The 24619-nt window shown below is 55.2% G+C and overlaps 1 protein-coding gene across 1 annotated transcript in view; it reads left to right on the forward strand.

Moving 5' to 3' along the window:
• Positions 1–547: 547 nt before the first annotated feature.
• TMEM135 (transmembrane protein 135) overlaps positions 548–24619 on the forward strand; it is a 396209-nt gene continuing 372137 nt past the window's right edge. Inside the window, exon 1 of the mRNA XM_048841768.2 lies at positions 548–1023. Coding sequence (XP_048697725.2) covers positions 883–1023 — 141 coding nt within the window. The 5' untranslated portion in view covers positions 548–882. The remainder of the gene's footprint in view (positions 1024–24619) is intronic.

The raw sequence follows: 24619 nt of genomic DNA on the forward strand, positions 1-24619 counted from the left end.
ACCCCTCTCCCCGCCATGCACGGAGCTCCCCATCCAGCCCTTTCCACCCCTCTCCCCGCCATGCACGGAGCTCCCCATCCAGCCCTTTCCACCCCTCTCCCCCGCCATGCACGGAGCTCCCCATCCAGCCCTTTCCACCCCTCTCCCCGCCATGCACGGAGCTCCCCATCCAGCCCTTTCCACCCCCCTCCCCCGCCATGCACGGAGCTCCCCATCCAGCCCTTTCCACCCCTCTCCCCCGCCATGCACGGAGCTCCCCATCCAGCCCTTTCCACCCCCCTCCCCCGCCATGCACGGAGCTCCCCATCCAGCCCTTTCCACCCCCCTCTCCCCGCCATGCACGGAGCTCCCCATCCAGCCCTTTCCACCCCCCTCCCCCGCCATGCACGGAGCTCCCCATCCAGCCCTTTCCACCCCTCTCCCCCGCCATGCACGGAGCTCCCCATCCAGCCCTTTCCACCCCTCTCCCCGCCATGCACGGAGCTCCCCATCCAGCCCTTTCCACCCCCCCCCCCCCGCCATGCACGGAGCTCCCCATCCAGCCCGCATTCAGCGATCAGGCCCCTCTGCACCCCACGGGGCATGCACACCGCCGCCCCCCCCATGCAGAGTTCGCTCTCCGGTCCCGCTGGCTCCTCCTCCCGCCGGGTCAGTCGGGGTGGCCGCCGGCCTCGGGGAACACAAGCGCTGAAACCCCTGTCCGCTCATCCCGCCAGCTCCCTGCGCGCGGGACGCGCTGATTGGCTGCACGGCTCACGCGAGCCGCGCTGGGGGCGGGTTTGGCCGCGAGTAACCCCGGCCGCGCGAGCTGCCCGCGCGACCTTTCTCCTGCGTTAGTGGTGCCGCGGCGCCCCTCCCCGGCGGTCGCAGGAGCGCGGCAAGATGGCGGCGCTGAGCAAGTCCATCCCCCACAACTGCTACGAGATCGGGCACACCTGGCACCCGCACTGCGGCCGGGCCTTCGTGCACATCACCCACGGGGCGCTGGCTGAGTCCCTGCGCATCTACGGCACCCTCTACCTGGTGAGCCCGGACCCGGGGGAGGGGTATGGGGGCGGGGAGAGGGACGTGGCCGCGGGGCGGCGGGGGGAGGATGGACATGGGGGGAGGATGGGCAGGGGCTGCGGGGGAGGATCCCGGGCTTGTGTGTGGCAGGGAGGATGGGCAGGGGTTGTGGGAGGAGGGTGGGCAGGTTGGGGGGACAGGGCAGGGATTGGGGGGATGACACTGAGTAGGGCGGAGAGGATCAGGACGGGGGGGGGGGGGATGCAGAAGGAGACAAAGCACCCTGTGTTTGGTGAGCCCTGGATGGGACAGGGGACATGGCGGGAGGGCCAATGGGACAGGAGGAGGAAGAGGTCACCAGGTGAGTTCTGTCGGAGGAGAAGGGAGGAAGAAAGCCCTTGACCTTCGGGACAGTGAGGGGAACAAGGATGCACTGGGGATGACAGCGTCCTTTATCTGGTGAGAGGATCAGGAGGAGATCCTACAGGGAGCAGATAGAGAACCATGTGGTACAAGGGTGTCATCCCTGTCTTGTGAGGGGATACGCACCTGGGTGAGGCAGGGGTGTTGGGGATGGGGGGACTTTGGAGAAATTTGGCACCATTCCAGTGCCTGAGGTACTCCTTCCCCAAAGAGGAAACTATGTGTGTAGGGGTCTTTTTAGGTAGGGAGGCATTTGGGATGAATTCCGATGCAAGATTAAGGTATGTTACTCCTTATTTTGGAATGCATCTGGGATGAGCATCCTGCCTCTCTTTCTCCTCACTGTACATTTTTGGGGCATTTGGGATATGTCCTCCCTGCTTAACTGTAGATATTCTCTCCCACCTTTCCTCCACTTTGGGAAGTATCTGCTGTTCCTTTCTAAGTACATTTTTTTTCTCAGGCGGTTATGTGCTTGCCTTTTGCTTACCTCTCCTTTGCTTCCATCAAAAGTTTGTATTCCTCATTTTAAATATACTTATCCTACCTTTAACTCTGTAATTTACAGACCTCTGTATCCTGGGGAACATGTGCAGAAAATACTCTCTCTCTCTCTCTCTATCTCTCTCTAACGTATCTTCACTTTCCCAGCAGTAGCTTCTGAGGCCAGATGAGATATTTTCCTAATTTGACTAGGTGAATAGTGATATTTCATTTGGGAGGAGAGAGATTGAAATTTACAAGATTTTATGCTGTTTCAAGTGGTGACAGGTTAAAAGAGAAAATTTAGGGTGTTGATCATTCTATCAATAGCAGCTGTGCAGCTCCCATTGGAATCAGTGGAAACTGCATTTGTAAAATTAAGAGGACAGTCAGGCTGACAATATCTTAAGCATGGATTGTCAAAGGAGCCTAAGTAGATTAAGCACCCATTTAATGGACATTGGGCATCTAACCCACTTAGGTTCCTTTGAAAATACCAGTTTAAAGATTGTATTAAAACACTCCACGCAGTCCTTCCTTACAAGAGAGGGAAACTTGAAGATATTAAAGTGAATTCAAAATGAGTAAGACTTATGGCACGTCTGAACCCTGAATTGTAACAGCACTCTCAGTCACTGAATGGTTTCACTAAATGAAAATCATGACAGGCTTGCTTCTGAGTTAAGATTTGTTGTTCCATACAGAGAAATTCACACACCAGTCTTTGCACAACCTTGTTATTTTTGTTTACCATTCTTAACTTTACCCATGTGAGTGATCTCATTAGCTTCAGTGGGAGTTACCACTTGTGAGTAAAGCAAAGCGCAAGTGTAAGGTGTTTGCAGAACTTGGATCTTTGTTTGAACAACTCACAGCAATGAGTAAAAAAATCCAAATTGTGTGAAGAAAAATCAAATTCTGCATTTTATGTATTCTAACTGTAAGTTCCTCCTGTTGTGCTTTGCGGCTACTGTTTCATCTTCTTAATTTTATCAGTGGGTGGTCAAGTGCTGTTTCCAGTACTACTTTAGGCCCTGTCCTCTTCACAGCAGTAGAAATGTACGTGTCTGGCCTTGTTCTCTGCCAAGCATGTAATTGTCTCTGTTTGTCTGCTTCTCTGGTGCCACAAGTTAATAAGTTAGGTAAGTAAAGATAACTAACATTTCATCTTCCAAAAGTTTGTGTGGGAGTAAATTAGAGTGAACAGACAAGGAGAGAGTGACTGGCCGGAGGCTAGTGGTACGGAAATGAACACATTTGGGGACAGTTGTGAGCCACAGTCCCAATTTGTAACATCTACAGCTTACATTTCTGAAATGTTTGCCCACCTCTCTGTCAATTATGGAGACTGACTGAGCCAATTAAATGTAGCCAGCATTTGTTGAAAATTATTTGTAAGTGAAATGTTGGCCCAAAACAGTTCTTTGTATTCTTAAGCAGTCCTGATATTTTTTACACAACTATGTAATGTGCTTAAATGTGCTTCAGGTAAAAATTAAGCCTGCAAGCTTAGTGTTCCAGCTGTCTTTAGCTTCGCTTCAGTTAATTTTGGAAAACCTTTGCCATTGACGTAAGGTAAATTGACAGCATCCTTTAAGGAGTATATTTGACAGTCATATAGCTGATTTTAGGTATATTAAGTAAAGCTGTCAGTATTCATGTAACTATCTTGTTATGATGAGCCTTGTTTCTATCTGTTCTTTGTATTACTGTAGTGCCTAGGAGCACTAATTGTGGAGCAGCACCCTGTTGCATGAAGCATTAAAAGAGGCTGGATAAACATTAAGTATTAAAAGTAACTGCCCCTAAACTTGCAATTGTCAAAATAAATAGTACTTTTCATTCTAGTGTCCTTACTTTGTTGTCTGTTCACTTGGTAATTCTCAGTGGGTCTTCCTGACACACATATTTAGAAGCTCAAGTAGAGACAAATAGCTTCTGAGGTGCTTAGCTAATCCATGCTATGACTCCTCTGGCCTGCCATGGCTCCCTGCATTATTTACCCAGTTTACATCCAGAATACAAAGTGTCTGCTCTATATTGGTAGGAAGGGTTTTTAAATGTTCAGTAACTCATCATTGAGGGACCTCATTTCTGTAATTATGGTGTTGATTTTGGATCTGAATAGTTGTATTCCTCTTGTCCCCCTCATTCTCTGTGCCATCTTCCCCAACACTTCTCCCTGTTCTCAGTCCTGTGGATCTGGCCACTCTACAAAGATGTTTTAAAATAGATTGCTTTTATGCTGCACATCCAGACCTCTATCATACATAAAGAGATCAATTTACATCTACAGTGTGCTTTTGCTTAGCTCTGAGCACCCGTTAAATTTATATGACTGTCTTTGAAAATGCCACCAAACATGGGCTCCCATGCAGCTTGTGCATAGAAAAATGCCAACTTATAAAATGTCTGGCATGCCCAACTACCACTTGAAGCTCTAGAACAGTGATCACCAACTGGTCGATCGTGATCTCTGGAGGCACAGCAGAGCTTCTAGGACAGGCTCCTTGCCTACTCTGGCCCCATGCTGCTTCTGGAAGGGGGCAGGGGTCTTCCTCTGCATGCTGCTCCTGCCTGCAAGCACTGCCCCTGCAGATACCATTGCCTGGGAACGGGTAGCTATGCCCAATGGGAGCTGCGGGGGTAGTGCTTGCAGAGAGGGGCAGCACGCGGAGCCACGTGCTGCCGTCCCTCCCCCCAGGGGTCCCAGGGGCTTGTTGGCCTCTTCTGGGTGCGGCGTGGGGCCGAGATAGGCAGGGAGCCTACTTTAGTGGCAGCCATGCTGATCCAGCAACCAGGAGCTGCTGGAGATAAGTGCTGTCCAGCGGGAGGCCGAACCCCAACCACCAGCCTTGCGCCCCCCTCTGGAAGTCTGAACCCTCTCCTGCACTCCCAGCCCTGCCCCAGGCTCAGCCCAGAGCCCCCTCCCACACTGCAAACCCCTCGGCTCCAGCCCAGAGCTCGCACCTCCTCCTGAACCCCAACTCCCTACCCCAGCCTGGTGAAAGTGAGTGAGAGCGAGCGATGGGGGGGCGGGGGATAGTGTGAGTGGAGCAGGGTTTTGGGGAAGGGGTAGGGCCTCGAGGAAGGGGCGGGGGGTTAGATGCTGGGTTGCCCTTAAATTCAAAAAGTGATCTTGGGCATAAAAAGGTTGGAGACCACTGTCCTAGATGGTAGCCCGAATACCCAAATGGCTATTTGCATCTGCCCAAGCTTTTGAAAATGTTAGCAAATGTATGTAGACAGGACTCCTCATCTGTTTCACTTCCAATTCTGCAACATTCAAAGACAGGAAGTGAAAAAAGTGCTTTAATAGCATTTTTTAAAAACCAGGTGACTAAATCTTCCTCTCCACCTGTTTCTGAGACTTTTCTATCAATTTGAAGGCACTTACCTCATTGCCTCACTACACTACAGGTGCCCCATAAGAAGATTGCTGAAGTATCTTTAATGATTTTGAACTAGAGGGAAAGGAGTAAAATCAGGTAAAACAGCAATATTTGGAGAATCTACATCTTATAGCAATGATTTTTTGAAAATTCCAGCATCTGGAGTGCAGCTGAGCCTGAGCATTCAGACTTGGGTGACTGTCCTAAAACATGTTTTCAAAGACCAAGCACCTACCCACATTCGGAATTGCTTTGACAGTTTCCCCTGTTGTTGGGTATCTAAAGCTGGCTGCTCAAACCATCTGCAGAGTACCCAAAGGAAGCCATTTGCCAATACACATGCTAGTCATGAGTGTGAATTTGATGACTCTAATGCAGTGGTTCCCAAACTTGTTCCGCCGCTTGTGCAGGGAAAGCTCCTGCCGGGCCGGGATGGTTTGTTTACCTGCCGAGCTCGCAGGTTCAGCCGATCGCGGCTTCCACTGACTGCGGTTTGCTGCTCCAGGCCAATGGGAGCTGCTGGAAGCGGCGGCTAGTACGTCCCTTGGCTCGCGGCGCTTCCAGCAGCTCCCATTGGCTTGGAGCAGCGAACCGCGGCCACCAGGGAGCCACGATTGGCTGAACCTGCAGACACGGCAGGTAAACAAACTGGCCCGGCCCAGCAGGGGTTTTCCCTGCAGAAGTGGCAGAACAAGTTTGGGAACCACTGCTCTAATGCATCACAATTTTCAGTGAAGTCAATAGGAATTCTGAATCAGCTCCTTTCAAGCTCAGACTTTGGTAGTCAGAGTGTGACTACACCTACAAACCAAGAGAAGCTCTACATTCACTGGTATTTTTTACATACTTCCACTCAGTTTGAGTGAGGCAGAATTTTTCTCTTCAATTATACCTACAATTCCAAAGCCACATAAATAATAATTTTAGTGATGTGGTTTAAAATTTTTAGCTAAGAAAAAAAAGTTAAATATGAAAAGTTATGTTTTTTTCAATGCAAGGCCAGTTGCAAAACCAGAATATCACCGTTTACCCTTTTCAAGGAAACCTATACAACTCGGGGCTTGTTTACATTCTGTATTTTTGGACCAGCTACATCAGAACTAAAAAATCTGTAGTGTAGACAAGCCCTAATCAGAAATATAAAATTAATAATCATGCTCTTGGATCAGATTCCACAAAACTGCAAGCTAAAGATCTCATGGAACCTTTTTTTGAAGAGTTGTGAAAAATGCTGGTATACTGAGTAACAGTCTAAATCCTTTCTCTTTGTCACTGCAATGGATCCAAATATCCAAAACTGTGAACTACTGAGTGCTGAATAGCGGCTCTGTTTGCTTACACTTCAGTGCACTACATGTATTTCACTTACTACTTTGTAAACTGTTTCTAGGTAACTTGAACATGAAAGGTGATATGTAAAACTAAATTGTCTCCTTTTTCCACCACACAGTTTTCATTAAATCCTTGACCTGCCAAGTTTAGTGGAACTATAGAGTTTCACCCTTCCCCCCCACCAGATATATTCTTTCATTTAATGAAACCAGGATCTATCTTTATTCTAAATAAGGGAATTTTCATTTGCCTCACGTTTTTATAGCAGAAGCATGTTATACATCAGAAAGTGCAGTAGATTGAATTTGTGAATAAGTAAATTGAATTATGTGAATTTGTCATTTATAATTTGAATATTAAGTATACTCAGTTGTGTTTCCTTTTCTGTGGAAAGAAGTAACCATTTTTAAAACTTAGTTCAGTATTTGTCCTAAACTGTTGTTTTCTAAGTGGATTGTATATACTGTCTTGTTTTCAGTTGAGCTTAAGGAAAGGGTGGGTGGATGTAAGAGAATATAATAGTGTGTCTCTTGGTCAATAGTGGTCTGCGGAATCAGGTTTTTTGAGTCCTCTATTCAGCCTGCCACTGTGACTTTGAGTAAATCATTTTACCTTTGTGTGCCTCAGTTTCCCCATTTATAAAATGGGTATAATAATCCACATGACACCAAACTTGTGGAGTTAGTGGCATGAGGCATGATAATTAATACTTGTAAAATACTTTGAGATACTACAAAACATTCTGTAAAAGTGAAAATTATTATTTAGAAAAGTCTAGGGATTTTTTCTTTTTTCTTTTGCAGCAGACGTAATCATACCAAATCTCTGATCTCCAAAGAGTGTCAAGTATAAATGAGGCAGCAATCTTAGAGCAGTAACAGCTACAGCAACTGACTTTCTGTTGACAGATTGGCTAGCCAGAGACAACTCAAAGGAGGTACCAAACTGTCCCCAAAATAGTGAGCATTTTTTAGATGCTCCATTTTGCCACTAACTTGAGCAGCCAAGGAATCTCAGCAGACAAACACTGTTGGCTGCTGGTGACCTCATTGACTGCTGGATCTGTGATCCTTTCCCAATTTCCAAATAATAATCCTACGTGGGCACATTTTGATTTTTCTTGTGGCCAGTGACGACCTCAAAAGCCAGGGATAGCTATGAAAGTGCAGCCCAAAAAGACTGCTTTCAGGAGGCTAGATACCTATCCATTACTAAAAGGAGTACTTGTGGCACCTTAGAGACTAACCAATTTATTTGAGCATGAGCTTTCGTGAGCTACAGCTCACTGCATCCGATGAAGTGAGCTGTAGCTCACGAAAGCTCATGCTCAAATAAATTGGTTAGTCTCTAAGGTGCCACAAGTACTCCTTTTCTTTTTGCGAATACAGACTAACACGGCTGTTACTCTGAAACATATCCATTACTGCTAATGCTATTAAAAGCATGCCCAAGCTTATTGAAACATCACAGACCTGTCTCTGCTGGTCCTGCTGTTCCTACTCAGTTAAAGTGTTTGAAATGGTGCTAGCCATATGTACAAGTTTTGCCAGTACTATGTAGACACGTTATCTTTTAAAAATGTAATTCTAATTTAGCTGTTCCTATAAAGCATCTGAACTGTAACATTTAAGAGTATTTAGTATCTCCTTGTGAGGTATTGCTGATGGTGAGGAGTGTGTCTGTTGAATACAGCACCCTTGTTTGAATACTGGAAACAGAACATGTAACATAATGGAAGAGGTAACAGTAGATGGCTTACAGATGGTGTCTTTGACTCCAGTACTCTGTAATACCTGTATTACCAGAGTCATTGTAAGGCTTTATTCTTTAATACTTGCCATGCACTTTGCTATCTTCAGATGGAAGGTGTTATAGGAAAAAGTGCAAAATAATTAGCTGACAGTAGTGCTAAAAAGACTGAAATAAGTTTTATAATAACGTTCTTCTTTAAAGGTGCTCCATGACTAAAGACATCCTGAGTGCCCAAGAAAATATGACCAAATAACATAGCTTACAAAAGTCCAGTGTAAATAAGGCCCATTAATTAAAAATGGAAAGAAAACAGAACAGAATTTGAAAGTGTCTTTTTGTATTTTGAGTCATTAATGGTTGGCCTACTTCCTAAGAGTGCAAACAGACCGAGGGGGAAAAAAATATTTTTTTAAGACTCCTTCATTTAAAAAAATTAAAGCTGGAAAGGAGAACCTTAAGTAGCTGAAATATGAGGTTTGAAACATGTAGGCCTCTGGAGTTATGGGTTCAAATGATAGGAAGGTCTGTTTTAACCTTTCAGTTTTTTAATGTGGATAAAATGAACTTTTGTCCACTTACTATATGTGGGTCTCCTGAATGACAAAAATTAAATAAAAAATCCTGATTGCTCTATGTGAACATCTGAAATTTTTGTGGTACATTTCTTCTAAAGCAGCAGTGTTATCTAGTGTCATGATTAAATTTTCATTTACATAATTGATTACGGTAGACAGAATTTAATCTTGCAATTTAATTTGGCTAAAGTATTCTTCACTTCCTCTTCTAAACTTTTGGTAAACTCCTTCTGTGTTTCATCCCAGAGGTGGCTGAATTACTGCGGTGGTAGAAATAATTGTTCTGCATGGTGTGTGTAGATAAATATACATTGTGACAAAGTTCCTGCTCTACCTTGGTGAGTCTTGTGCTTATTGGCGGATTTGCTCACCTTGGAGCTTCACGGCAGCCCTTAGCTTGGCCGTTTTTCTGAATTCACAGTCCAGGTCGACTCCTCCTGTGTCTGACCAGGAGTTGGGAGGATTTCGGGGGGAACCCGGGCCCACCCTCTACTCCGGGTTCCAGCCCAGGGCCCTGTGGAATGCAGCTGTCTAGAGTGTCTCCAGGATCAGCTGTGTGACAGCAACTCCCTGGGCTACTTCCCCGTGGCCTCCTCCCAACACCTTCTTTATCCTCACCATAGGACCTTCCTCCTGGTGTCTGATAATGCTTGTACACCTCAGTCCTCCAACAGTCCCCGTTCTCACTCTCAGCTCCTCACACGCATGCCATAAACTGAAGTGAGATCCTTTTTAAAACCCAGATGCCCTGATTAGCCTGCCTTAATTGATTCTAGCAACTTCTTGATTGGCTGCAGGTATTCTAATCAGCCTGTCTTAATTGTTTCCAGAAGGTTCCTGATTGTTCTGGAACCTTCCCTGTTAAGGAGACGGAATCGTTCTTCACTCGCTCCTGAGCTATCTGCTTTCCTTTCTTTCCTAAAGCCCCCCGGCCCGGATTTTTCACACTTTTCCTTTTGCTTAGTTTCCCCCCCCGCGTTTGGGCCGGACGCTTTGTTTTTTTGGTTTCGTTTTTTCCCGTTTTTCTGAGCTGTGTTAGTGTGCTGGCCGGTTGCCAGCACCACCCCCCCCCCGATGCCTACTTTTGGACTTTGCTCTTTGCTTATTTGAAACCCCCGGAGGAGGGGGGGAGGACTGCCGACCTGCTGTCCAGAGAGGGGAGTGGACCCCCCCAGACCCAGCTGTTTTGTTTTTTGCCTGGACTTTTTCCGAGAGCCTTGGGACAGAGCCAACAGCTGTAGCAGACGCCAGAGGCCGGAGAATTTCGCCCGGGCAGCTATAAATCACCGTGGAGAGAGGCCGTAAGACTGAGGGATTTCTTTTGAATTCTACCCTCGGGGGGGGGGGGAGTTGACTGCATTTCAGCTGCGTCTGTGGCGGCACAGGGTGTAGCAGGGAGCTACCCCCAGATCCATCGGTGCCCCCAACCCCCCCACCACTACTACGACTATCACGGCCCCCGCTGCTTCGTCCCTGCTGGCAATCTGCCATCTGCCTTCGGATCCAGCTGTTTGCTTTGGACTTTGCCTTTTGGACCGGCATAATAACCAACCAAGCGAGACTCTTTGGACACTTGTGGTGGGTTGTCCTCCCTCCACCCCCCCCCCCCGGATTGTTTACCCCATAGCCTACCCCTACTACCGGACCCCGATTTTTGCCCCCCCTCCCCCTCCCAGTGTCTCCCTGTCTCTCCCTGCTTACAATGGCAGAGAAGGAGGGACGCAAGGCCCCCCCACCGAAATTGGTTGCCCCCTCCCCATCTACCCTCCTGCCCACCCCTCAAGATTTCCCCACCGCCTCCATTGTTAGAACCCCTGCCACCGCCCCCGCTGGGGCATCGGCAGTAGGAGGCACCGGGGCGCTTACTACTGCTGCTCTGGTTTCTGCCCCATTAGATTCTAGGAACCCCCCCCCGGTTAGACGGAAAAATCGAAGCGGGCCAAAAGGGAAGGGCCCCGCTAATGCCGCTGGACCCTCCGTGGCAGAGGCCGCCCCCACCACAGTGGCCTCGTCATCGATCGCGGCACCCCTCCCAGCTGTTCCCTCCACCAGCTCTGCGACCATCCCTCCCCCGGCCCCCAGGACGTATGCCCGGGTGGCGACAGGCCCCCCCTCACCTGCCGCCTCCTCATCTCGCCCACCCACTGCCTCCGCTGCCATCACTAGCAATCGAGGCCCTTTTCCCGCCCTGACCAGGAAGCACGGTGTCCGTTGCCTCCTAGTGCCCGCCTCGCCCCACGTGGAGGCATACGTGCAGGCGTTGGCGAAAGTGGTAGGACCCATGGCCATTGTGGCGGCCTCCAAGATGTATGGGAAGGTCGTTTTTTTTCTGGCCTCGGAGACTGCCGCCCAGGAGGCGGTGGAGAAGGGCCTAGTGGTGGGGGGGGTGTTTCTCCCCCTAGAACCGCTAGAAGATCTGGGCGTTCGCTTCGTCCTCACCTCCGTTCCTCCCTTTTTGCCTAATGTTGCCCTGTTACCTGCTCTTTCCGCCCTGGGGAAGCTTGTCTCTGTTATTAGCCCTCTCCCGTTAGGCTGTAAGGACCCCGCCCTCCGTCACGTCCTTTCGTTCCGCCGGCAAGTGCAGATTTCACTGCCGGCGGGGGTGCGTGACGGAGAGGCGCTCGAGGGGTCCTTCCAAGTTCCCTACCAGGGAGCCCGCTATAGGGTCTTTTATTCCACCGGAGAGGCCCGGTGCTACCTCTGCCGCTCGGCAGGGCATGTCCGCAGGGACTGCCCTTTGGCCCGGGGGAGAGGGGCACCTGAGACCCCCGAGACCCGGCGGGATATCGGCCCTGTTGTTGCCGACACCCCCGGCCACCCGGCACCCGACACCACCCCCCCTCCCACCCGATCCACCGCTGCCCCCGTCCGGGCCCAAGAGGCGCCCCTCCAACAACGCCCGGGCGACCACGGGAGTCCCACTCTTGCCGTAACCACCTCGGCAGAGTCCATGGAGGGGGGTGTGGCAGAGCTTTTGCCGGGTGCAGGAGAGGGCTCGCCCCACGGAGAACCCCCCGCCCCTAATGCTGCCTTACCGCTACCCCCCCAAACCCCTGAACCTCTGCCTCCGCGCCCCGCTCCGTCCCCTGCTACTCAACCCCCGGACGACGCCATGGAGGGCTGGACTGTAGTCCAGGGGAAGCGAGGCAAGCGGAGGGCTCGAGCACCGCTGCATTCATCTGACGCGGAAGCCCCCCGGAAGACCAGGAAGGGAGGTACCGACCTTGAGCCTCCCGCCTCGGCCACGAGTGAGATCCATTCGCTGGTGTCGGGAGGTGAAGATAGACCAGCATTGGAGGGTGGAATCCCCCCTCCGCGGGGGACCCTCCCCTCCGAAGCCCCGGGGGAAGCCCCTTCTAACCGGATACCACCTGAATTCCCAACGAACCCCGACGTGACCGTCGAGGCGGGCCCTAGCGGAGAGGCCCCTGGGGTGGTGGGAGTTGGCCTCTCCTCTGTGTACGCAGAGATTGAAGCCCTTGATTTGACCCCGGTCACCCAGGGAGGGGATGATTTCCCGCCGGCCGGCCTCGATTTGGGCAATCTCACCCCAGGCCCCCTCTCCCCATGTTCCTTCCCCCTGACCGCCTTTCCGGGTGAGCACCCCACGGAAAGTGGTTTACCACCTGAGGCCATGGCTGCCACGACCACCCCGGAGCCAGTACCTAGTATTCCTCGGAGCCCCCTCCCTTGCCCCTTAACCCCCGACCCTGCTCGGGAGGCACCTTCTTTTTGTTGCTCGCCTCCTGAAGCCCAGGGCCTTACCTCTGCCCCTGCCCCCACCCCTATTCCGTTTCCGTTTCCCTCCTCCTGCAAGGCTACCGCCGCCCCTGGGGTTATTTCTTTTCCGCCTTTTGCAGATTCCCCCCAGGGAGCAGTCTTTACGTTTTCTAGTTGCGACTCCCCAGGAGTTGCACCTTTCCCCCTGCCATCCCCGTCCACCCCAAGGCATGAGATGGAGTTAATAACCCCAGCCTGTCAGACACCCCGTCGGCGGTCCGCACCCTGCCTACCCGCCTTAGCGGACCACGAGGCTGTATCAAAAGCCCCACCAGGGACTGCTCTGGGAATTGTAACCCTACCCCCCCATGAGCTGCAGCACGCACTACGGGAGTTCTTAAAACAATGCCGTGGTGCCCGCGATAGGGCACAGCTGGCTCTCCAGCAATGGGGGGACTTTGATCGACTCCTCCGAGCCGCGAGAGCCCTTATGAGGGAGGGTAGACGGCAAGGGAAGGGCGGTGCCGCGGCCTACGAGCGGGCCCGCAGCTTCCGGAAAGATTTACTTACTCACGGGATGGGACACGGGTTGCTACGCGACCCGCCGGGGGCCTTGAGTACCCCCACCAATGAGAACTCCCCATTCCCCCAGCCCTCCGCATGACACCTCTTACTATTGTAACCCTGAACACCAGGGGCTGTAGGATGGCTCTCCGCAGGTCCCAGGTGCTCTCCTTCCTTCGGGAGGGGGGGTACTCTGTGGTTTTCCTGCAGGAGACCCACACGGACCCAACCGCCGAGGACAGGTGGCGGCTGGAGTGGGGGGACGGGGTATACTTCAGCCACTGCACGGCTTGGCAAGCTGGAGTGGCGACCCTGTTCTCCCCCACCCTGCGGCCCGAGGTGCTAGGAGTCACTGAGGCCGTGCCGGGCCACTTGTTGCACCTCCGAGTTCGTCTGGAGGGGCTCGTGGTCAATCTTGCTAATATCTATGCCCCGCAAGTGAGTTCACAGCGGCCACAATTCTACCAGCAGGTGTCCGAATTTCTCGACACCCTAGATTCACACGAGTGCCTGATCCTGGGAGGGGACTTTAATACCACCCTCGAGGAACGGGACCGCTCGGGGGCCGAGCCGAGCCCGGCCGCCGCGACCATTCTCCGAGACATAGTCGATTATCACTCCCTAGTGGACGTCTGGCGTGACCATCACCCAGATGATACTTCCACCTTCACCTTTGTTCGGGTGGAGGCCCGTCGGTCACACCGCTCTCGGTTAGACCGTATTTACCTATCCCGTCTCCATCTCTCACAGGCCCACTCCTCCATCATTCGGCCGGCCCCTTTTTCCGACCATCATTTAGTTGCCGTCACGGTCTCCCTCCGTGCAGAGGGACCGGGGCCGGCTTACTGGCATTTTAACAACAGCCTGTTGGAGGACGAGAGCTTTGTGATGTCCTTCCGGGAGTTTTGGCTGGCCTGGCGGGAGCAGTGGCGTGCCTTTCCTTCGGTGCGGCGCTGGTGGGATTTAGGGAAGGTACGCGCCAAGCTCTTCTGCCGCAACTACACTCGGGGCACCAGCCGACGGAGAAATGCGGCGATAGAGCAGTTGGAACGGGAGGTCTTAGAGCTGGAGAGGCGCCTGGCCGCCAGCCCCGGGGACCCGTCCCTCTGCGGAGCGTGCCGGGAGAAGCGGGAGGAACTTCGAGCCCTCGAGGACCACCGGGCCCGAGGTGCCTTTGTCCGGTCCCGCATCCGCCTCCTTCGGGAGATGGATCGCGGCTCCCGCTTCTTCTACGCCCTGGAGAAAACGAGGGGGGCCAAAAAACACGTCACCTGCCTTCTAGCGGAAGACGGCACCCCCCTCACGGATCCGGAGGAGATGTGTGGGAGGGCCCGTGACTTCTACGCAAATCTTTTCTCCCCGGATCCGACCGATCCTGGCGCTTGCGGGGTGCTCTGGGGGGAACTCCCCACGGTCAGCGTGGGCGACCGAGACCGGCTAGAGCTGCCTCTCACCCTGGCCGAGTTCTCGGAAGCCCTCCGTCGCATGCCCACCAATAAATCTCCGGGCATGGACGGCTGACCGTGGAGTTTTACCGCGCGTTCTGGGACATCCTTGGCCCAGACCTAGTCACTGTCTGGGCTGAGTCCTTGCAGGGCGGGGTCCTCCCTCTCTCGTGCAGACGAGCGGTGCTCGCCTTGCTGCCGAAGAAGGGGGACCTCCGCGACTTACGAAACTGGCGTCCCCTCTCACTCCTCAGCACGGATTACAAAATCGTAGCGAAAGCAATCTCGCTGCGGCTAGGGTCCGTGATGGCGGACGTGATTCACCCAGACCAGACCTATACTGTCCCGGGTCGCAGCATTTTTGACAACCTCTTTTTAGTCCGAGACCTTTTGGAACTCGGGCGGAGAGACGGTCTGTCGTTCGCCCTCCTGTCTCTTGATCAGGAGAAGGCGTTCGATAGGGTAGATCATGGGTACCTCCTGAGCACCCTGCGAGCGTTTGGATTCGGACCTCAGTTTGTGAGTTTTCTCCAGGTGCTGTACGCCTCCGCGGAGTGTCTGGTTAGGCTCAACTGGACCCTGACCGAACCGGTCAGCTTCGGGCGAGGGGTGCGGCAGGGGTGCCCCCTCTCAGGCCAGCTGTACGCTCTGGCGATCGAGCCCTTCCTCTGTCTCCTCCGCAGGAGGTTAACGGGGTTGGTGCTGCGGGAGCCGGAGCTGCGGCTGGTCCTGTCGGCGTACGCCGATGACGTCCTCCTCGTGGTCCAGGACCCGGGCGACTTGGCGCGAGTGGAGGCATGCCAAACCATCTTTTCGGCAGCCTCCTCCGCCCGAGTCAACTGGGTCAAGAGCTCTGGCTTGGCGGTGGGGGGCTGGCGGCAGGTAAGCTCCCTCCCACCCGCGCTTCAGACCATCCGGTGGAGTGCCGGCCCTCTGCTCTATCTCGGCGTTTACCTTTCTGCCACGCACCCTTCTCCGCCGGAGAACTGGCAAAATTTGGAAGGCGGCGTGATTGAGCGGATCAGGAAATGGACGAGGCTACTCCGATGTCTCTCCCTTCGGGGGAGAGCACTGGTGCTTAACCAACTAGTCCTGTCCACGCTCTGGTACCGGCTCAACACCCTAGCCCCGGCCCCGGGTTTCCTGTCCCACCTCCGGAGATTGATTCTGGAGTTCTTTTGGTCAGGATTGCACTGGGCCCCTGTTGGAGTTCTCCACTTGCCCCTGAAGGAAGGAGGGCAGGGCCTGAAGTGTCTGTACACTCAGGTCCGCGTTTTCCGCCTCCAGGCCCTGCAGAGGCTCCTTTATAGTGCAGGTAGTTCGACGTGGAGCATATTGGCGCATGCCTTTTTACGCCGCTTCCATGGGCTCCGATATGACCGACAGCTCTTTTATCTTTGTCCGAGAGGTTTTCCGCGAGACCTCTCCGGGCTGCCGGATTTCTACCAGGACCTCCTCCGGGCCTGGAAATTGTTTTCAACGACCAGGTCCGTGGCGGCCATCGTGGGGGCAGATCTCCTCGCGGAGCCCCTGCTACACAACCCTCAACTTTGTGTGCAGGCGGCGGAGTCCCGCACGGTGCGCCAGAGGTTGGTCCTGGCGGGAGTTACGAGGGTCGGGGACCTCCTGGACTACGACCGGGGGGACTGGCTGGATCCCCTGACGCTCGCTCGACGCATGGGGCTCTCCAGCCTTCGCACCCCCCGGCGCGTGCTTCAGGAGGTGGAGGCCGCTCTGACCCCCGCCGCTCGGGCTTATGTTAGCCGAGCCTTGCGCGAGGGCGCACCCCGCCCATCCCTTACCCCAGGCCCGCCGGACCTTTCCATCGGGCCCCTACCCTGCCGATCCCAACACACCCCTCATCCTTTCACTGCAAGCCGGCTGCATGAACTGCAACCGGTCGGTTTTCAAGTTGCATCACGGCAATATTTATATACACTCACGCTTCATACCCTTCATGCCCGCACCCTGGTGTCCCGCCCCGATACAAAGTGGCGAGATCTCTTACCACCTTTGGAGGGTGAGCAACCTCGGTGGGCCAGCCTGTACTCCACCTTGGTCCCGAGGCCCGTCGGGGACATCAGTTGGCGGCTCCTTCACGGGGCTGTGAGTACGGGCGTGTTTTTGACACGTTTTACCTCCCTTCCGGAGACTTGCCCTTTTTGCAACGTGAGGGAAACCCTGGCGCACGTCTATTTAGAGTGTGCCAGATTGCAGCCTCTTTTTCGGCTCCTCACAAATATTCTTTTGCGCTTTTGGCTTCATTTCTCCCCCCACCTCTTTATTTATACACTCCCCATCCGTGGCCCCACCAAGTCGCGGGATCTCCTGGTTAACCTCCTCCTAGCTTTGGCTAAAACAGCCATTTATAAGACCAGAGAGCGGAGGTTGGCTCATGAGGCGTCCTGCGATTGTGAGGCCGTTTTCCGACTCTCAGTACATTCACGTATCCGGGCGGAGTTCCTCTGGGCAGCGTCCACCGACTCCCTTGACACCTTTGAGGAGCGGTGGGCGCTGTCCGGGGTTCTCTGCTCGGTGACCCCGTCCGGTTCCCTCCGTCTGACCCTCTGATTGAGGGAAAGAGCGAGAGCCTCCAGCCACAGCCGTTAGTTGCTGTGAATACCATCATTACTGTCTTCTAGGAGGGGTCCTATAATACATGGGTGTACCCCCCTCCCTCCCAACCACCCACCCCGCAGCCGTGCCCATCTTGTCGGGCACTCTCAGGAGAGGGAGGGTCGGTGACCCTGGGCGTGGCACTAGGTAACTCGAGAGGGTGGAAGACCACGAGTGTCGAGGAAGCCCCCCCGCTCTAGGCCACCAGGTAACTCAGGAGGGTGGAAGACCACGAGTGTCGAGGAAGCCCCCCCGCTCTGGGCCTGGGCTAACCTGAACACCTCTCCCTCCTGAAAGCTGTTGTGTTATACCTTCTGATTGCGTTGTTTTGTTGCTAAGTTTTTCTTTATCCTTTTGTACTCTCTGTAACTGTTACAAATAAATTTCTTTTCTGTTTCAATAAAAAAAAAAAAAAAAAAAAACCTTCCCTGTTACCTTACCCAGGGAAAAGGGACCTCCTTCGCTTGCTGCTACTCTATTCGCTTTCTATGCTTTCCTAAAGCCCCCTGGCCTGGATTTTTCTTACTTTTTGACCCTGCTTAGTTCCCCCCCCCGACCGGGCCAGACGCTTTTTCTTTTTTTTTTTTTTTGCTGCCGTTCGAGTGCTGGTTGGCTGCCAGCTTGCTGCCAGCCCCCCCCCCCCCGCGCCTGCTCTCGAACACTACTCCAGCTGAAACCCCTGGAGGAGGGGGGGAGGACTGCCGACCCGCTACCCGGAGGAGGAGAGTGGAAGCCCCCAGACCCAGTCGTTTTGCTGTTGTTTCTAAACCCGTACCGAGCTAGGAAGATTCTTCTTGTCTCTGCAACATTCTTGGCCTGCTGAAAGCCTCATTACAAAGCCGGAAGAGAAGATAGCTGACAGAAAAAAATCACCCGGGAGGGGAGGGGGCCGTAAGACTGAGTAATTTTGAATTGTACTCTCGTGTAGGGGGAGTTTGACTGTGTTTTAACTGCGTTTGTGGGGGCACAGGGGGTGTGGCACGGAGCTGCCCCCCGATCCATCAGTGCCCCCACCAACACTATTACGACCGTCACGGCCCCCCCCGCCGTCCGTCCCTGCTGGCAACTTGCCATCTGCCTTTGGATTCAGCTGTTTGCTTTGAATTTTGCCGTTCGGAGCGGACACAACAGCCGACCAAACGAGACTCTTTGGACAAACGTGCATGGGTCCACGTCCGTCCGTCGTCTCCCCCCCCCCCCCCCCCCCCGCGGACTGTTTACCCCACAGTTTGCCCCTGTTACCGGACCCCAATTCCTGGTTTCCTCCCCCGTCCAGTCCAACCCATTTGGCATCCCCCCCCCGCCTGCAGCCCAGCAGGGAGGAGTGGTTAATCTGCTTCCCCCTCCCCCATCCTCCTTCTGGTGTCTCCCCATCTCTCCCTGCCCACAATGGTGGGGAATGAGAGGGGTGAAGCCCCTCTAACAACCTCAGTTGCCCCTCCCCCACCTACCCCCCAGCCCTCCCCCCAACCACTGCTGTCAAAACATCTGCCACCGCCCCCGCTGGGGCATCGGCAGCAGGAGGCACCCGGGCGATTACTGCCGCTGCAACATCCACCGCCCCCCCAGATTCTAGGAAACGCCCCCCAGTTGGCCGGAAAGGCCAGGATGTGAAGAAAGGAAAAGGCCCCGCTAAAACCACCAGGCCCTCCATGGCAGGGGCTGCCCACACCGCTGTGGCCTCGTCATCGACCATGGCGTCCCTCCCCGCTGTTCCCTCCACCAGCTCTGCGAGAGTCCCTCCCCCGGCCCCCAGGACCTATGCCCAGGCGGTGGCACCCCCCCGCCCAGCCTGCCGCCTCGTCATCTCGCCCACCCACCGCCTCCGCTACCATCAATAGCGGCCGGGGCCCCTTTCCCACCATGACTAGGAAGCACGGCATCTGTTGCCTCCTGGTCCCCACCTCGCCCCACGTGGAGACATACGTGCAGGCATTGGCGAGGGTAGTAGGACCCACGGCTATCGTGGCGGCCTCCAAAATGTACGGGAAGGTCGTCTTTTTCTTAGTATTGGAGGCTGCCGCCCAGGAGGCGGTGGAGAAGGGCCTGGCGGTGGGGAGGGGGGGTGTTTGTCCCCCTGGAGCCGCTAGAGGACCTGGGCGTTCACCTAGTCCTCACCTCCGTCCCTCCCTTTCTATCCAATGCCGCCCTGTTACCCGCTCTCTCCATCCTGGGGAAACTTGTTTCTGTCATTAGCCCTCTCCCATTGGGCTGCAAGGACCCCACCCTTCGTCACGTCCTCTCGTTCCGCCGGCAAGTGCAGCTTCTACCGCCGCTGGCGGCGTGTGACGGAGAGGCGCTCGAGGGGTCCTTCCTAGTCCCCTACCGGGGAGCCCGCTATCGGGTCTTTTATTCCACGGGAGAAGCCTGGTGCTACCTCTGCCGCTCAGCGGGGCATGTCTGAAGAGACTGCCCTTTGACCCAGCAGGGAGGGGCACCCGAGAGCCCCGAGACCCGGCAGGACGTCAGCTCCGTCGTTGCTGACGCCCCTGGCCGCCCGGCACCTGAAACTACCTCTCCTCCTGCTCGATCCGCCACTGCTTCCGTCGGAGCCCAAGAGACACCTCCCCTACAACGCCCAGACGAGCAAGGGAGTCCCACCCTTGCTATCAACAATCCAGCAGAGCCTATGGAGGAGGGTGCAGCAAAGCTATTACCGGGTATAGGAGAGGGCCCGCCCAAGGAGAACCCCCCGCCCCCCATGCTGCCTCACCATTACCCCTCCGAACCCCTGAACCATCACCTCTGCCCCCTGACACGACCCCTGCTAACCAACCCCCAGACGACGCTATGGAGGGCTGGACCCTAGTCCAGGGGAAGCGAGGCAAGCGAAAGGCTCGAGCTCCGCTGCACCCATCCGATGCGGAGACCCCCCAGAAGACCAGGAAGTGAGGCACTGATACTGAGCCTTCCGTTATGCCCACGACTCAGATCCATCTGCCGGTGTCGGGAGGGGAAGACAGAATAGCATTGGAAGGTAGAATCTCCCCTCCACGGGAGACCCTCCCCTCCGAGACCCCTGAGGAAGCCCATTCCACCTGGATACCACCCGAACCTCCTGTGAACCCTGAAGCGGCCGCCGAGGCGGGCTCCAGAGGAGAGGCCCCCGGGGTAGCAGAAGACGACCTCTCCTCCAAGTATGAGGAGATTGAGGCCCTAGGTTTGACCCCGGTCACCCAGGGAGAGGATGATCTACTGCCAGCTGGCCTCGATCTGGGCAACCTCACCCCAGTCCCCCTTTCCCCATGTTCCCTCCCCCCAACCGCCTTCCTGGGCGGGCACCCTACAGAAGGTGGTCCACCACCAGATGCCATGGCCGCCAAATCCACCACAGAGCCTGTGCCTAGCATCACTGGGAGCCCCCTCCCCCACCCCTCAACCCTCGAATCTGCTCAGGAGGCACCACTTTTCAGCTGCTTGCCTCCCGAAGCCCAGAGCCTCGCCTCTGCCCCCGCCCCCACCCCTGTCCCTGCCCAATCCACCTCCTCCTGCAATGCTATTGCCACCCCTGGGGTTATTTCTTTCCCGTTTTTTGTGGATTCCCCCCAGGGAGCAGCCTTTGCATTCTCCTGCCATGACCCATTAGGAGCTGCAATTTTCCCTCCGCCATCCCCTTCTACCCCAAGGTGTGAGATGGACCTAATAACTTTAGCCTGTCAGACGCCCTGTCGGTGGTCCGCACCCTGCCTGCCCGCCTTAGCGGACCACGAGGCTGCATCAAGAACCCCACCAGGGAACAACCCGGAAATCGCAACCCCACCCCCCATGAGCTGCGAAATGCATTGCGGAAGTTTTTAGAAAACATCCGTGGCGCCCGCAACAGGGTACAGCTGGCTCTCCAGCTATGGGGGGACTTTGATCAAATCCTCCTGGCCACAAGGGCTCTTATAAAGGAGGGTAGAGGGCAAGGAAAGCACGGTGCTGCGGCCTACGGGCGGGCCTGTGGCTTCCGTAATGATCTACTCACTTATGGGATGGGTCACGGATTGCTGCGCGACCCGCCGAGGGCCGCGAACACCCCCGCCAATAAGGAACCCCACCCCCCAGCCCTCTGCATGACACCTCTCATTATCGCCACTTTGAACACCAGGGGCTGTAGGATGGCTCTCTGCAGATCCCAGGTGCTCTCTTACCTTACTCTGTAGTTTTCCTGCAGGAGACCCATATGGATCCGACTGCCGAGGACAGCTGGCGGCTGGAGTGGGGGGATGGGGTCTACTTTAGCCACTTCACAATGTGGCAAGCTGGAGTGGCGACCCTGTTCTCCCCCAACCTACGGCCCGAGGCGCTAGGGGTCACTGAGGCCGTGCCAGGCCACCTACTGCATCTCCGAGTCCGTATGGAGGGGCTCGTGGTCAACTTTGTTAATATCTATGCCCCGACAATGAGCCCGAAACGGCCACAATTCTATCAGCGGGTGTCCGACTTCCTCAGCACCCTAGATTCTCACGAGTGCCTAGTCCTGGGAGGGGACTTTAATACCACCCTCGAGGAACGGGACCGCTCAGGGGCCGAGCTGAGCCTGGCCGCTGCGAACATTCTCCGAGAAATAGTCGAATATCACTCCCTAGTAGACGTCTGGCGTGACCACCACCCAGATGACACTTCCACGTTCACCTTTGTCCGGGTGGAGGCCCATCGGTCACACCACTCTCGTTTGGACCGTATTTATTTATCCCGTTTCCATCTTTCACAGGCCCACTCCTCCAACATTTGGCCGGCCCCATTTTCAGACCATCATTTAGCCACCATAACAGCCTCCCTCCGTGCAGAGAGGCCAGGGCCAGCCTATTGTCACTTTAACAACAGCCTGTTGGAGGATGAGGGCTTTGTGATGTCCTTCTGGGAGTTTTGGCTGGCCTGGCGAGAGCAGCGGCGTGCCTTTCCCTCGGTGCGGCGATGGTGGGATGTAGGGAAGGTGCGCGCCAAGCTCTTCTGCCGTGACTACACCCAGGGCACGAGCCGACGGAGGAATGCAGCGATAGAGCAGTTGGAACGGGAGGTCTTGGAGATGGAGAGGCGTCACGGCCGCCAGCCCCGAGGACCCGTTCCTCTGCGGAGCGTGCCGGGAGAAGCGGAAGGAGCTCCGGGCCCTCGAGGACCATCGGGCCTGAGGTGCCTTTGTTCGATCCCGCATCCGCCTCCTTCGGGAGATGGATCGCGGCTCCCGTTTCTTCTACACCCTGGAGAAAACGAGGGGGGCCAAGAAACACATCACCTGCCTTCTAGCAGAAGACGGCGCCTCCCTCATGGATCCGGTGGAGATGTGTGGGAGGGCCCGTGACTTCTACACAAGCCTTTTCTCCCTGGATCCGACCTATCTTGGCGCTTGCAGGGTGCTCTGGGAGGAACTCCCCACGGTCAACGTGGGCGACCGAGACCGGCTAGAGCTGCCTCTCACCCTGGCCGAGTTCTCGGAAGCCCTCCGTCGCATGCCCACCAATAAATCTCCGGGCATAGACGGGCTGACCGTGGAGTTCTACCACGCGTTCTGGGACATCCTTGGTCCAGACCTAGCCACTGTCTGGGCTGAGTCTTTGCAGGGCGGGGTCCTCCCTCTTTCGTGCAGGCCAGCAGTGCTCGCCTTGTTGCCGAAGAAGGGGGACCTCCGCGATTTACGAAACTGGCGTCCCGTCTCACTCCTTAGCACGGACTACAAAATCGTAGCGAAAGCAATCTCGCTGTGGCTAGGGTCCGTGATGGCGGACGTGATCCACCCAGACCAGACCTATACTGTCCCGGCTCGCAGCATTTTTGACAACCTATTTCTAGTCCGAGACCTTTTGGAACTCGGGCTTAGAGACGGTCTGTCGTTCGCCCTCCTGTCTCTCGATCAGGAGAAGGCGTTCGATAGAGTAGACCATGAGTACCTCCTGAGCACTCTGCAGGTGTTTGGATTCGGACCTCAGTTTGTGAGTTTTCTCCGGGTGCTGTACGCCTCCGCAGAGTGTTTGGTTAGGCTCAACTGGACCCTGACCGAGCCAGTCAACTTCGGGCGAGGAGTGCGGCAGGGGTGCCCCCTCTCGGGCCAGCTGTACGCTCTGGCGATCGAGCCTTTCCTCTGTCTCCTCCGCAGGAGGTTGACAGGGTTGATGCTGCGGGAGCCGGAGCTGCGGCTGGTCCTGTCGGCGTACGCCAATGACGTGCTCCTCGTGGTCCAGGACCCGGGCCACTTGGCGCGGGTGGAGGCTTGCCAGGCCATCTACTCGGCAGCCTCCTCCGCCTGAGTCAACTGGGTAAAGAGCTCTGGCTTGGCGGTGGAGGACTGGCGGCAGGTGAGCTCCCTCCCACCCGTGCTTCAGACCATCCGGTGGAGTGTGGGTCCACTGCTCTACATAGGCGTTTACCTTTCTGCCACGCACCCTTCCCCGCCAGAGAACTGGGAAAATTTAGAGGGCGGGGTGATAGAGCGGCTCCGGAAATGGATGAGGCTACTCCGATGTCTCTCCCTCCGAGGGAGAGCACTGGTGCTTAACCAACTAGTCCTGTCCATGCTCTGGTACCGACTCAACACCCTGGTTCCGGCCCCGGGTTTCCTGACCAACCTCCGGACAACGATTCTAGAGTTCTTTTGGTCAGGAATGCACTGGGCTCCTGTTGGGGTTCTTCATCTACCCCTGAAGGAAGGACGGCAGGGCCTGAAGTGTCTGCACACTCAGGTCCGTGTCTTCCGCCTCCAGGCCCTACAGAGGCTCCTTTATAGTGCAGGTAGTTCGACGTGGAGCATATTGGCGCACGCCTTCCTGCGCCGCTTCCAAGGGCCCCGATACGATCGGCAGCTCTTTTATCTCTGTCCGAGAGGTTTTCGGCGAGACCTATCTGGGCTGCCGGTCTTCTACCAGGACCTCCTCCGGAACTGGAAATTGTTCTCAACGACCAGGTCCATGGCAGCCACCGCGGGAGCAGATCTCCTCACGGAGCCCCTGCTACACAACCCCAGCTCCGTGTGCAGGTGGCGGAGTCCCGCTCGGTGCGCCAGAGTTTGGTCTTGGCGGAAGTGACGAGAGTTGGAGACCTCCTGGACTACGACCGGGGAGACTGGCTAGATCCCCTGACGCTCGCCCAGCGCATGGAGCTCTCCAGACCTTGTACCCCCCGGCGCGTACTTCAGGAGGTGAAGGCTGCCTTGACACCTGCTGCTTGGGCTTATCTTAATCGAGCCCTGCGCGAGGGCGCACCCCGCCCACCCTCTACCCCAGGCCCGCTGGACCTTTCAATTGGGCCCCTACCCTGTAGATCCCAACAAACCCCTCACCCTTTCACTGCAAGCCAGCTGCATGAACTGCAGCCAGTCAGCTTCCAAATCGCGCCA

The sequence above is a fragment of the Caretta caretta genome, chromosome 1 (assembly GCF_965140235.1).
Source record: "Caretta caretta isolate rCarCar2 chromosome 1, rCarCar1.hap1, whole genome shotgun sequence".
Lineage (NCBI taxonomy): Eukaryota > Metazoa > Chordata > Testudines > Cheloniidae > Caretta > Caretta caretta.